General features: G+C 40.7%; 1 protein-coding gene across 3 annotated transcripts in view; it reads left to right on the forward strand.

Annotated features, from left to right (window-relative positions):
• Window positions 1–14834, forward strand: part of LOC134218525 (myosin heavy chain, non-muscle) — a 189521-nt gene that overhangs the window by 122223 nt on the left and 52464 nt on the right. For all 3 annotated transcript variants that reach the window (XM_062697635.1, XM_062697637.1, XM_062697636.1), the window contains exon 4: window positions 4315–4471. In XM_062697635.1, the coding sequence (XP_062553619.1) occupies window positions 4315–4471 (157 nt within the window). The remainder of the gene's footprint in view (window positions 1–4314; window positions 4472–14834) is intronic.

The raw sequence follows: 14834 nt of genomic DNA on the forward strand, positions 1-14834 counted from the left end.
ATGCTGAACAATCGACTTGAATGTCAGCATTGTACGAAAATTATTACGCTAGATTTGAACTTTTGATAATAGGAGTAGAAAACCGTGTGGTGAATTTAAAATTCACCACATGGCTTGATTGTATAATCACCTTAATAGGTTCTACCTGCCATGTATAAACAATATGATCGTGGTTTGCGGTCAGGAAATCGACCTTTCAGAGCATAGATGTTTCAACGTGTTGATCTCATGATAAATGAAAAATGGTTATTTGGGTCAGAAACCTCGCCGTTAATAATTGAATGAACACCAAGCTGTGAGTCGGCATTGTCCAAGTGGGGCATGTAAAGCCAAGAAGAAAAAGATGAAGCCATTCTATACTATGCTAATCTGAAAAAATGACAATCTGCTGAATTCTACACCATTCTTGACTGAAAAATGCCAATCCGATAAATACAATAATCCGCAGAAACGGCATTCCGAGAAATGGTTTTCGGTCAAATGTTATACATTCGATAATGATGTTTGTATCCATTATATATTATACCAAACATGCTTTCCGAATACAAAAGATTTCAAATTGGATTATTCCTAGATGCAAGACAGTTGAAGCACTAACTTCATTCGACATTATTATTAACTACGACGCAAACATTCTATAAAAAGGATTAAAAAAACATAAACAATGTTTCCAACATTGGACACTGCCATGTCATGGGATTAATTCGATTAATATTAGGTGACTCAAAACATATGATTTGCGTACGAATTCCGAGAGCGAGGAAGAGAGTTTTCATATTTTTTGCAGCCGTTGGGACGGTCGTTTCGTTGTCGGATTATATTTATAAGTCCCATAAAAACAGGGAAATTGCCGCCATCATCGAGATAAATTAAGTCGCGTGCGCACACACTCGCACACTTTTATGCAGCAAACAAGAAAAAAGGTGGAAACGACCAATTTACGAGTAAAAATAATACCACTTGATTAACGCAGATTTACTTTTTAACGGACATTGTTGTGGTTGAGAACGACGCCGGCACGACAACCATCAGGAAGATGCAGAATTTCACTCGAAAATATTTTATGGCCCGTACAAGACGCCACGCTGCACAGTGGTGGGTTTTTGATTCAAAGTCGCAATTTTCATTACCAATAACCTTACTTTTCCTTTTTTGCGATTTTATGGTGGTTTCGGATTAAAAAAAAACACTGGATTTTTTCTTAAAAATTGTATTGCCTCAATATCATGAATATTAAAGTAATAATATTAGGGCAGTACGAATGTTGTCACTTATCTGACGAGCTCGGTGGTCTAGTGGCTACCGCTTTCTGCCTTATAAGCAGGAGGTCGTGGGTTTCAATCTAGGCTCGTCCCTTTCCTACTTTGAATTTCTATATGTTTCACGTTCTACCAAAACGCTTCCCTACTGTTATAACCTTCCACATGTTTCCAAAACCTTCCGTGGCGCCTATGAGAGGTCGTAGAGGTTTCTACGTCTTGCTTAAGTATGTAGATGCCCAACTAATTATCCATCCTCAGTATTCGCAAGGGCGTGGCCAGGACAGATCTCGACGGAGAGTGCATTGCTTCCATCTAAGAGATTGCAATTAGTCCTACATCAATATCTGTGGTAACGGATGAATGTGATGCTACTACTCTCATACAATAGTCCAGGCTTGTATCACCTACGAATTTGTGCGAATTGCTCAATGCTAATGATAATGCTAGCACGAATGTTGTCACTTATCTGACTGAACAAGAAAAAAATATTCAGAAAAAGCGTTGAAAACATTTTAGAACTTCAGCACTTTCACGTTTACAACGTGCCGCGTTCAATTGAGTGGCCTGCTACTGCCACTGTGTTGCGCGGTGGGTCATTCCTGTTTATGGGGCCTAGCTTTCGCCGTGCTCTGCTCGGCGTGCATTGCGTCGATCGCGTCGCGTGCATACCGACGACGACGGCCGGATTCTAATAATAGTTGCACTTGATGTTTGAAATGCTGATGTTTATGGCACGGAATAGCGCCGACCTTTGGGCGTTCCAACAAATTTGTACTGTCAGTCATAGGATCCACTGGATAGGATTTGTAGGCGACGATGCATGTTGTTTTGAAAATAATATTTCACATCATAAAGGTTGCCCGGGTGCTTGATAATTGGCACTCTGTCAAGATCTTCGGGGTGCACTTACTTGGGTTGACTACTAATTGGTAATTAGATTTTATTTGCTTTGGAATGTAGGAAGCTTGTAAGTAGGGGGATCGCGAGTTTACTGACTTAGTCATCTAATATTCGAAATTCCTCACCCCATCGGAGATATAGCTTCAAAATCTGCTAGCGCCTATGTCAAGTATAAATAAGTGGCGTCTTTCTTTCATTCATCTGACTGAACACTAACAGTTGATGGGTGATTTGTTACACTGGTGGCAGCTTCGTGACACGACCGTATGATTCCGCTTTGTCAATTTTCATTTTCGTGTCTATCAACTTGTCAGTAGAGTATTCAAGATAAGTAATATATCTTTGACAAACATATATTTCAACACCTACCAAGTGTCAACATTGATGATATCTTTGTCAAATGTATGTAAGTTGAATGTTAGAAATTACAGTCAGATTAGTTATGGATATAGATCAAATATCCGCGTTGTGTGAGTCCCTGATATTTTTCTTTGATTTGTTTCATTATTATTATTTATCTTCCATTGTTATATATCTTCTATCGTATACGATGATCGTGAAGACGTGTTTCACAGTCGGCTTATTGCTGTCAACCTCGACAATACAACTGAGCTGATCAATTTGTAAAGCTTCAAATAAATTAGTTCTGCAAGAAAACTAGTTATTTCATTACTATATTAGCTGCAAATAAGGTACATGTTCCCAATTTCATCATCCGTTAATTACTCGTAATTTACATCAATGCTTTGCACATACGTAGCCTCTGTTTATGAGTTGACAACAATCCCCTGCTCGTTCGTTCAGACGTGCAGAAATGTTGTCACATTACAATCTGTTTGCCACGCACCTTGACCATCTTTTCCGCACTAGCGTCGTTGCTCGTATGCATTTATTGTGGTTCCCGCCCAGTCCACCAGCATCTTGTCGCATATTTATACCGACCGTTGCAGAACCTTCATTATAATAATCTACACACTTGACTCCGAGGGTGTAAATTGCTGCCGCTCGTTTGAAGCGAACAGTTCGCAGAAGATGCCCGCTTTGCGCTTTGACTACCGCAACACCGTCCACAGTAATTACATGCATAGTAGCTACAATCAACGAGCAAGCAGAAGCACTCTGGCCGCCCGCGCTTCGCATTGGGGCGAGTCGGTCTAGGTCACAAAATGAAAACAAAAAACAACCTGAAAAGGAGAACAAAATAATAACAAAATGTCCATTTAAATTAATTACGCCTTTTTGTTGAACTTTCTTCTGGCTGGAGCGGCTGCGGCAATTCAGCTTTACTGAATGCCAATGGTGCATGATGTTGATATTTGTGGTTCAGCATCAGAACCAAAGGGATCGCCGCCATCGCAGTTTCACAATAGGACTCAATAGTCGAAAAGTAGTTTACTATTTTTCTACTTGCAAGTTACTGGAAAATGGTTTGATAACAAAGCATCACAATTTTTTATATGAGGCCCGGAGACCCATAGTGTTATATACCAATCGACTCACCTCGACGATTTGAGTATGACTAATCGATAAATGTATAAAATTTAGAGTTTTTGGTCACATTTTCGCACAAATCTTATTATGCATTATCGGTAAACCTTACTACATAGATCAGAGAGTAAGTAGTGTATACCGACTTGGTACCATTTAGATTAGTTTGTTTTAATAAACAGATGATCGAAATGAGGCACATGCCATTTTAATCGATAAGAAGCCATGTCCATGAGCTACCGTACTCGTTTTGAATTATGTGATTGTTACAATACAGTGATTGCACATTACCGGTACCAGTATTGACTGGAATAGTGGATCAAGAAACGATAAACGAGCAAACAGTTCATGTAATTAGTTTGTTTTGAGTACAGCATAACAGTTTCTTGAATGGGTTGTTATTATAAACAGAATCTTCAATTCGTTATGTTTTCACGTGACCTTCACAATTATGCCGCCCAATTTAAGCGGAATAGTACAGTGGCAAATTCTGCAAAATCTGCACCCCCAATTTTCAATTACCGATGTACACAGTTCCATTTCAACAATAAAACAGCTTTCTGACTCATCGCTGAATCCTCTAGCTCCAAAATCGCTTCCAAACCTTCCAATTATCCATTTTTTTCATTTTGGCTTTGTCTTTCTCTCGCTTCTTCCCTTTCAGACATACTCGGGCCTTTTCTGCGTGGTGGTCAATCCGTACAAAAAGCTACCCATCTACACCGAGAAGATCATGGAGAAGTATAAAGGCATCAAACGGCACGAAGTACCGCCACACGTATTCGCCATCACAGACACCGCATACAGATCGATGCTGCAAGGTAGGTTCCCGTTTCGTTCGTCACCCACTATCGATTGCCAAAACTTGGCCATTAGTTTTTGGGTTCCTGAATTTAAGTTGTCTTTGTTGAGGAATGCTTCTTCTTTCGTGGATGCATCACCTGCTCAAAATTGCATTGACACACTACAAATTTTCTTTAAAAACGGAACAACCCCAGAATTAAATAAATGTTCAAAAAATGCAGTAAAAAGAAATTATTTATCAAACTTGAGATTTGTTTGCATGGAGCCTATGTATGGAAAACTAACTATCCTTGCGATTGCACGAATTTTCATTTCAATTGGCAATTGATCTACGCTTGGAGAGTCGAACCCTCTAGAAGTAAACTTGACCAACATAGAACATCTACATCCTGGGTGGTTGTTCGCTTCAGCCTTATTCTGGGTCCAGGTCAGATTTCTATCGACTTTTTGTTTCCTTGTTGGTAGACCCGAGTTGTAAACCGTAGACATCGGTTGATGAATGTGTGCAGCATTTGCGTGATACCGGCTGATACACACCACGTCTCACTGGTGTCCAATAACACAGATTTTATGTTAGATTTAAATTTTCCGATTTGATCTAAATGTTGACTAATTTTATTGCGCAACCTCACACAGTTTGTTCTCATCGGTTTCAATAAAAGCATTCTTGATAGTCGTAGATTGCTTTTCAACGCCACCACCCAAGCAGCACAAGTGAAACAAAAATTATTAGAGTAAACTTGATTGCGACTGGATCTGCTCACATAGTTCTACAATTAATGCTCGTTGTACAGCCTCTCCTAACATAAAATATTCCTGAAAAAAAAATATAATAGAAAAAAATATAAATTGGAAATTACCAATGATCAAATCCGGATGAAAGCAATACTAAATATTCAATTTCTATGAATTATTGAACTTTTTCCTAGACGTAAAGGAATTTCATAAAGGTCAAGAATATATTAACAATTGTATATGAAAAGCGAAATTTGATAACAAAATTTTTCTAAATAAAATCAATATTTCCCATTAAAAAACAAAATATTCATAAATAAATTGAATTAACTGTAAACAATTCCTAAATTTTAAACAAAATAAATATATTTTTTCTAAAAAGATATGAAAATGAGCATGAGCATGAGCATGATGACCGTGCATTTCGTAGTTGCTACTCCGTGATCGACCTGAACAATTGCAATTGCACAGGGAACCAATGGATGGAAGCATGGGATTTGCTCTCCAACCTCAATGTGCACAGCCGAGAGCTCTAGTATTTTGGATAGTCGATAACGGCGCTGGCCACGTCCTCACGGTCATCGGGGATGGGAAGGAATTGATGATGCAGTCACTCGCCCACTGCAAGCCGAGAACACCTCTGCACTCGCCACGAGCTCCTGCGGAATTTTATTGGAATCTTGGGGTTGAGGTTTTATGGCAGAGGTTCGTCTTGGTTAACGGGTTGCCAATGTGATAGTTATGAAAGGGTGGTGTAGTATTTTAATTGGATGCCGAAACGAACTTTTTCGCTCATTTCGAATTCTAACAGTAACCTGCTAGAACTAATCAAGTTGTAGGTATAGGGATAGAAGATGGAAACGGTATGAAAGCCTATTTCCAGTTCTAGCGATTGCTAGAACATGAGAAATATATGAAAAGATACAAAGTAGGAGAAATGGAACGGGCCTGGGATTGAACCCACGACCTCCTGCGTATGAGGCAGAAGCGGTAGCCATATGACCACCAAGCCCGTTATTTTTTTTTTCTAAAAAGATATGAAAATATCATCAAACAAAAATTAAACTTTGTATGACATTAGATTAGATGGAATTGAGGGAAGCTGTGCCAGGTATGATAAATCGGCGCCAGTCATGTTCAATGATAGTTTCGAAAATCAGTTGACCGATCGCCCGCCTTGTGGAAGGAGCATTTTAAGTTGTTGTAGCAGAGATGGCACAAGCAGAACCAGGGTTGAAGATGATGGACGGGCAGTGGAACCACCCACACCAGATAGAATGAGAAAGCAGGGTAACCAGTGAGTCGGAAAATCGGGAAATATGTGGGAATTGAAATTTCATGCGGGAAATGCTGGAAAAAGTCGGGAATTTCTCGGAATCTTGCAAAAAATCGGGAAAAAATAAATCGTGCAAAACACCATGATTTGCTATTTTAAATGCATTGGCCTTCACGTAACGTTTGAACACAGCAAATTTTGTCAACCAACAACATCAACAGTGTCAACATGTACACTTTTGCTTACATCAGTTTATTTAAAATGAATTCAAAAGTATTCAATGACTGAATTCAAAAGTATTCAATTTTTGTAATATCGGCGGCATCCGTAGAGCCATTTGGAATACATGTTCTAAAGCTAAGCAGCTAATAGCATTTCCTTGCAGCTTGTTAATTCCTAAAGAAGATGCTTGATAGATATTCTCTTGAAGCGACTCAAGTTTTGTCTGGAGACTTGTCGAGTGTGGGCAATTTCTGTTTAACCCACGACTTTTTTTTCATAGATTTCAGTAGGAAGGAATCATCTTTGATAAACATGCTAGAATAAAAGTTATTTAGCATAGCTAAAATTTTTTTTTTTTTTTTTTTTTTTTTTTTTATTAATGAGACTTTCAGCCCGAGGCTGGCTCGTCTCCGGCTAAAATTAGTGAAAAACGAAAAAAAAGTGTTTGGTTGTAAATTAATAGTTACTTGATACTGAGGGTCGTGGGTTCGAGTGTGGTTACCTCCAATACATTTTTCAAATAAATATTTTCCACATAATGTACATATTTACATATGAGTTTTCACAACATTGTAAATTAATGTCGAAGTCGGGTGGTTTAATCCCCGGAATTATCCCCGGAGGCAATTAACTTTGATTGAACCCCCAGTTACTTGATTGTTTTCAATAGTTTAACTATTTGTACTTAAAATTGATAATATTTGCAGTTTATTGGAACCATAAAGATGTGTTAAATATTGCATGTTGTTGTTGAAACAATTCGATAAAGGTGAGAAGGTGCAAAATTTGATGGTGCTCTACAGACACCATGGGCGGGAGAGGGTTAATTCCCTCAACTCAAAAATCTCTGGTCATTCATTGCTAGCATCTTGATTTTATCACATGGTACTGGTGCTATTACGCTGTACTGGTGAACTGTTTCAAAATTATGAACAGTGTTTAGTCCTAAATCAACATAAGGATTAAGGAATGATTGGCAAAAATAATAAACAAAGTTCGATGCTATAAAGATAAAAGGGTGGGTAACAATAGGAGAAATAAACAAATCAATTATAAGTCACTACACCCGAAACACCTAGTCAAGGTGCAAAAAAGGAAAGGAGAAAAAAAAGACCATGAAAGAAGCAATGATTGACATGAAGGTGTTGGAGAAGATGCACAACGTAATACAGTGCCGAAAAAATAAACATTTTCCGTCAAAAGTTGTATTCACTCAATCGATTCTTTAATTTATTTAAGGTCAACTTTTGATTTTTTAAATAGTTACAGGCTCTATTATTATAATAGTTATGGGAAAAGTTGACGTAAAATATGTCAAAGAATTGACTGAGATAATAAATCAAGATAACATTTTCAACGAGAAAGGTCAATTAAAAGAACTTTTAAAGTACAATATGATTATTTACGATTTTTTCAAAACTTGATCTAAATATTTAAAAATTGGGAAAATTTTGAAAATTGAGAATGAACAGCAGAGGGAAAAATTCCTGGCTGGCTGGATGGCCTGGCCATGTCTTATCTACACATAGGCCACAGACTTGATTGTGCTAACTATTGAAGTATAGCTCTGTGACCAACTCCAAGGATACAACAGTGTGACATCTATTTGTGGATTTCATAGAATCGAAAAACTCAGTGGAACGGAACGAACTGTGGCAGATTATGCTAGAACATGGTTTTCCGAAAAAGCTGATTATGCAGATACGTGCGAGGCTAGATGAGTCGAAATCGAGCAGTAGAATATTCGGTGAGACATCCGATTCGTTTGTGATGTTAGATAGATTGAAGCTAGACGATACGCTCTCTAATCATTGACAGAGCAATGGGAAAATATAAGGTGCAGTTTGTCATGTTTTGTCGTTTTTTAACCCTGATAAAAAAAAATTGATGAATTTCATAACAAATAAAAGGCATTGGTGTAAACAAGGTGTGACAGCTCACCAGAAAGTCCTACGATTTGTGTCAACATTTTAACGCAATCCGCCCACACCGAACCGAGACATTGATTTTTTTTTTGCGTTATGAACAATATTTTACTCAAACGGGATCGGGCGATCGTAAAAATAGGGCTGATTATAAACTCTGTCAGAACCCTGTATCTTTTTATATACCCTTTTCCCTGCAGCAGGGACTATGTCCAAGGGCTTGACGATCCCTCCCTAAGGCATCTGCGAGTTGTGATGCCTGCCTAGAATGTGGTGGGGTTTGACAAAGGGCCCTGTTAAACTTCTATAAAAAGCTGCATGTATCCGCAAGTAGGCTCCGCCAAAGCGACCCTGTGCTGCTCAAAATGCACAAGCCCAAGCCCTGGGTTAGGTGGGACGCTAAACAGACCTGACACGACGGCCCTCCGACGAGACGAACGACATAGAAGATAATACGACTCGATACAATCGGCAACGACCTAGGCGACGAATAAAGGATCACGATTGGAAGCTTGGAACATGGAACTGTAAGTCGATAGGCTTCGCAGGTTGCGACAGGATAATCTACGATGAATCCCTTCAATTTCGCGTCGTAGCGTTGGAGGAAATCTGGTGGACAGGACAGAAAGTGTGGAAAAGCGGGCATCGAGCGGCTACCTTGTACCAAAGCTGTGGCACCACCAACGAGCTGGGAACCGGCTTCATAGTGCTGGGCAAGATGCGCCAACGTGTGATTTGGTGGCAGCCAATCAACGCAAAAATGTGCAAGCTGAGGATAAAAGGCCGATTTTTCAACTATAGCATCATCAACGTGCACTGCCCACACCAAGGGAGAACCGACGACGAGAAAGAAGCGTTTTATGTACAGCTTGAGCAGACATACGATGGATGCCCACTGCGGGACGTCAAAATCGTCATCGGCGACATGAACGCTCAGGTAGGAAAGGAGGAAATGTATAGACCGGTCATCGGACCGGATAGTCGGCATACCGTATCGAACAACAACGGGCAATGATGCATAAACTTTGCAGCCTTCAGCGGAATGGTAGTCCGAAGCACTTTCTTCCCTCGCAAGAATATCCACAAGGCCACATGGAAATCACCTAATCAAGAAACGGAAAACCAAAAATCGACGGTAAATTCTTCTCCGACATCACGAACGTACGCACTTACCGCAGTGCGAATATTGAATCCGACCTCTACCTCGTTGCAGTATGCCTGCGCTCAAAACTCTCGACGGTGTACAACTCGCGTCGGAGTCGTCCGCCGCGGCTTAACATTGGGCGGCTACAAGACGGTAAACTAGCCCAAGACTACGCGCAGCAGCTGGAAGTGGCACTCCCAACGGAAAAGCAGCTAGGCGCAGCGGTTCTTGAAGATGGCTGGAGAGATATTTGATCGCCATTGGAAGCACCTCAACCGGATCAGAGAAACGACTGGTATGACGGCAAATGTGAGCAGTTAGTTTAGGAGAGGATTGCAGCATGGGTGAGATTGCTGCAACACCACACGAGGGCGAACGAGGCACGGTACAAACCGGCGCGAAACAGACAAAACTCGATTTTTTGGAGGAAAAAGCGCCAGCAGGAAGATCGAGACCGTCAAGAGACGGAGGAACTTTACCGCGCTAATAACGCACGAAAGTTCTATGAGAAGTTAAACCGTTCACGTAATGGCCACGTGCCACAGCCCATTATGTGTAAGGACATAAACGGGAACCTTCGTACAAAGGAGCGTGAGGTGACCCAAAGGTGACGGCACCACTACGAAGGACACCTCAATGGCGATATGGCAGCCAAAGGTGGCGGTATGGTGAAGAACCAGGGACATAATTTTACCGGCCCCGGATCTCCAGGAAATCCAGGAGGAGATCGGCCTGCTGAAAAACAGCAAAGCCCCTGGAGTTGACCAACTACCAGGAGAGCTGTTTAAATACGGTGGTGAGGCGCTGGCTAGAGCGCTGCACTGATTAATTACCAAGGTTTGGGAGGATGAGGTTCTGCCGCAGTAGTGGATGGAAAGTATCGTGTGTCCCATCTACAAAAAGGGCGGTTTGTGAGGATGAGGTTCTGCCGCAGAAGTGGATGGAAGGTGTCGTGTATCCCATCTACAAAAAGGGCGATAAGCTGGATTGTAGCAACTACCGCGCAATCACATTGCTGAACGCCGCCTACAAGGTACTCTCCCAAATTTTATGCCGTCGACTAACACCAATTGCAAGAGAGTTCGTGGGGCAGTATCAGGCGGGATTTATGGGTGAACGCTCTACTACAGATCAGGTGTTCGCCGTACATCAGGTGCTGCAGAAATGCCGCGAATACAACGTACCACAAATCATCTATTTATCGACTTCAAAGCCCTATACAATACAATCGATCGGGACCAGCCATGGCAGCTTATGCACGAAAACAAATTTCCGGATAAACTGATACGCTTGATCAAGGCGACGATGGATCGGGTGATGTGCGTAGTTTGAGTTTCAGGGGCATTTTCGAGTCCCTTCGAAACGCACAGAGCGTTACAGCAAGGTGATGGTCTTTCGTGTCTACTATTCAACATCGCTTTGAAGGAAGTAATACTAAGGGCAGGGATTGACACAAGTGGTACGATGTTCACGAAGTCCGTCCAGTTATTTGGTTTCGCCGACGACATTGATATTATGGCACGTAATTTTGAGAGGATGGAGGAAGCCTACATCATACTGAAAAGCGAAGCTAAACGGATTGGACTAGTCATCAACACGTCGAAGACGAAGTACCGTCGTGCGGGGCTTCTTTTGACAAATCGGGGGCTACTTTGGACATTTTGAAACAAGAATTACAACGTTAACTATTCTCAAATTGCCATTATCACCATTCAAGTGGCTTGTTGATAGTTGGATGGCAGCTTTTTGTTTCAAATTTGGTATATTTTCTATTAGTTTTTTTTTTTAGAAAATCAAAAGTCCAAAGTAGCCCCCGGAGTCAAAAGAAGCCCCGCACGACGGTACATGATAGGAAGAGGCTCAAGAGAGGACAACGTAAGCCACCCACCACGAGTTTGTATTGGTGGTGACGAAATCGAGGTGGTTGAAGAATTCGTGTACTTGGGCTCACTGGTGACCTCCGATAACGATACCAGCAGAGAAATTCGGAGACGCATCATGGCAGGAAATCGTACGTTCTTTGGACTCCGCAAAACGCTCCGATCGAATAGAGTTCGCCGCCGTACCAAACTGACTATCTACAAAACGCTTATTATTAGACCGGTAGTTCTCTACGGACACGAGGTGTACTGCACAGGCTACTCCGGCCTTAGTCTGGTAATAAATAAATAAATAATTCTCGGGTACTTATTCAAAAGGACGTATGTGATTTTGTAAACAAAGATTCATACGTCAATTTGTCCAATCTGACACACAATGCAAAAAATCGAATAAACTGTGCAAAGTTTTCTCTGTTCTGTTATGTAAATCTGCATTTCCTGCCGTTCTTAGATTTTATTCCGTACCTCGTATGACTACCCGGCTCATCGTGTTTGCACATAATCATGTATTGGTAAGTCCACATACGTGGTGGTCAAGTGCGAGCTCTTCATTGGCATTACGGTTGGGTGACAATGTGACATAAGTAAACAATGGAAGCTTGGCACTTATGGGGTGTATCAGATGAAAGTCGGCACATGGATCGAACCATTCACGGCGGATATACTGTGTTTGATCCGCCTAGTTGACTCTGAATGTGATTAATGCCATTCGATGCCGGCATTGTCATTGTAGTTGAGTCGTATATTTATTACTGGGATATCGGATTGCATTTATATGAATATGACATTGTTGGTGTTATTAAATTCTTTTAAGTATTGGGAAACTCGCGTAAAGAGAGAGAACATTCCAAAGCTGTAATTTTATCTGATTGCAAGTAGACAATGTATCTTTCAGAAAAAATGATTCAATTCGCCTCAGGGGATGAAACATATTTTTCTACTACTTTTTAAGCTTCTTCAAGCCAAATGGATGTTAGGCTTTATTTCACCGTAATCCTAGACTGCCGTTCTACGCATGCTTGTACCAAATTCACAAAACGACAAATGAGAAAATGGCATTTGAAATTGAACACTAATTTTCATTGCTGACGTATAACCATAATGCAATATAAGATTATTACACCACAGAACCATTCAGAAGACTTAATTTCATTGAAATCATTCTTATTTTCACTCACAAATAGAATTTGCGACAACGATCATGAAAATAGTTTGGCGGGACAGTTATGCCGAGAAATAGAGCACTTGTTTTATGGTTTCTACGCATATCAGCCCCGTTCAATGCACGATTTTGTGAATGACTACTGCGATTGACATATATCTCCACATGCTTTATCTATGGAAGTGAACCTGCCACGTGGTTGAAGTGATTATGTCGCTTAGAATGAGTATTGTACAAATTGCCCTTATTAAACCAGTGCAACAGGCTAAGATTGCAAGATCTAAACAGAAAATGCTATTTCAATGTGTGTTGCTCCAAAAAATAACAGAATCCGCCATAATGATGAATTTAATCACCGCGAGACAATTATGCGTATAAATTGAGCAATGGGACAAATAGACTTGATGTTGTTTTCAATGATTTTCCGAACAAAGTTCGAAATCTGTTAGAGTTTTCTAAAAGTGTACATCGGAATAGACTGCTCTATGGTGAAAAGTCAAAATCCTCAAAAACTAACATGGGACAACTATGCGTAGAAGGGCAGTAGAATAATCACTCAAAAACTGCAAACACTCAAGTTACTTAGACCCGTCTTGTCAAACACCTACCATACGTATGGTCTGAAGCGAACGGCTCTTTAAATTAAGTAGCACCTCCCGGCCATCATCATTGGACACTTCATTTGTCACTGATCGAACAAAAAGTGTGATAAACGGCCCGGAGTAAACTGCGCGTGCCTATCCACCATTCAACACGCGTCTTGCTTAACTGGGAAAAAAGTGCGCCGACCCAATGCGGACCACAGGGCCTCCAGCTAATAGGCAAAGATGCTAATGTTTACCTGTTTAAATTAATCGCTTAATTCCCGTGGCGTGACACTCGGTCGAGCTGTCCCGCATCATTCAGCGGAGAAAAAGCGCAAAAAGTTGACGTGGTCTGTTAGTAGGTACATATTTGCAACGTCACTTCTTTCGCGAGTGTCAGTTCCTTGTATGGAGATCCGGACTGAAATAGGGTCACCGTTTCAACGAGAATTGTCGGCCTGTACAATATTTGAATATGCATGTGGACAATAATTCACCCAAGCGTGATGGAGCCTGAGGCGGTAAAACCGATATAAGGGCGACTTGCCGTCTTCGGCGGCAGGAACCAGATTTTATTCAAATGAAAGAATATCCATATTTGGGAATAGTTTTTCTCGATCGCTTGAAATCGACACTAGACACAAGGCGGTGCGGCAGCACTGCAAAGAGATGAAACTCGTGACACCTTAATAAATCTTCAGCTGATCCTCAGAAGTCGATGTTTTCATCGGAACATATGGTCGCTGAGCCGGTCTGGTACGATTAGATCTGGAAAATTGAATCAACTAATTGGCTAGTCTTAATTGATTTAAGATCTTCAGATCAAAATGGGACGTTACGCCAGTAGTCACACCACCACAATCAGTTTCCCTTAATTATGGGGATTGGATGCCGATTTGGAAACTAATATGTGCTTGCCATGAATTTTTGGATTTAAGTGATTTGAACTCGTTGCCCTCGATCAGTCGGTCACTTGCTACGAGATCAGGCTTCGAAGGAGGTATTGCTTAATGATAGATCAATAGTCAGTTGACAAGCTGTGTCACCAACAAATCCATCAAGTTATTACTATTAGTATCTAACGCTCTTATTACTTTTTTCCTTATAATTGTATAATTTGCATACGAAGGTAGTGATCAGTGGGCAGCGACACGTTTGGACGGGTTTCTTGTTTTGGAAAACGTTGAGGTCTGTAGTAAATTATTTCGGCGCGAATTTAATGAATGTTTTCCCCAATTGATTAAATCTTTATTGGATTTTAAACTCTCTCAAATTGCATACAAAAACACGATTACAAAAGATTATGACCGTCCTTGATAAATAATCGTTGGTTGAATAATCTTAAAACTTAACTTCATACTCCGAACGATTAAACAACAGATACACATGCCCCCATTCCATCCGTGCTGACATTTCACTCATCAAGGTTTCTTGGAACAAAGCAAAAACAAC

Source organism: Armigeres subalbatus, chromosome 2 (assembly GCF_024139115.2).
Source record: "Armigeres subalbatus isolate Guangzhou_Male chromosome 2, GZ_Asu_2, whole genome shotgun sequence".
In the NCBI taxonomy this organism is placed as follows: Eukaryota; Metazoa; Arthropoda; class Insecta; order Diptera; family Culicidae; genus Armigeres; species Armigeres subalbatus.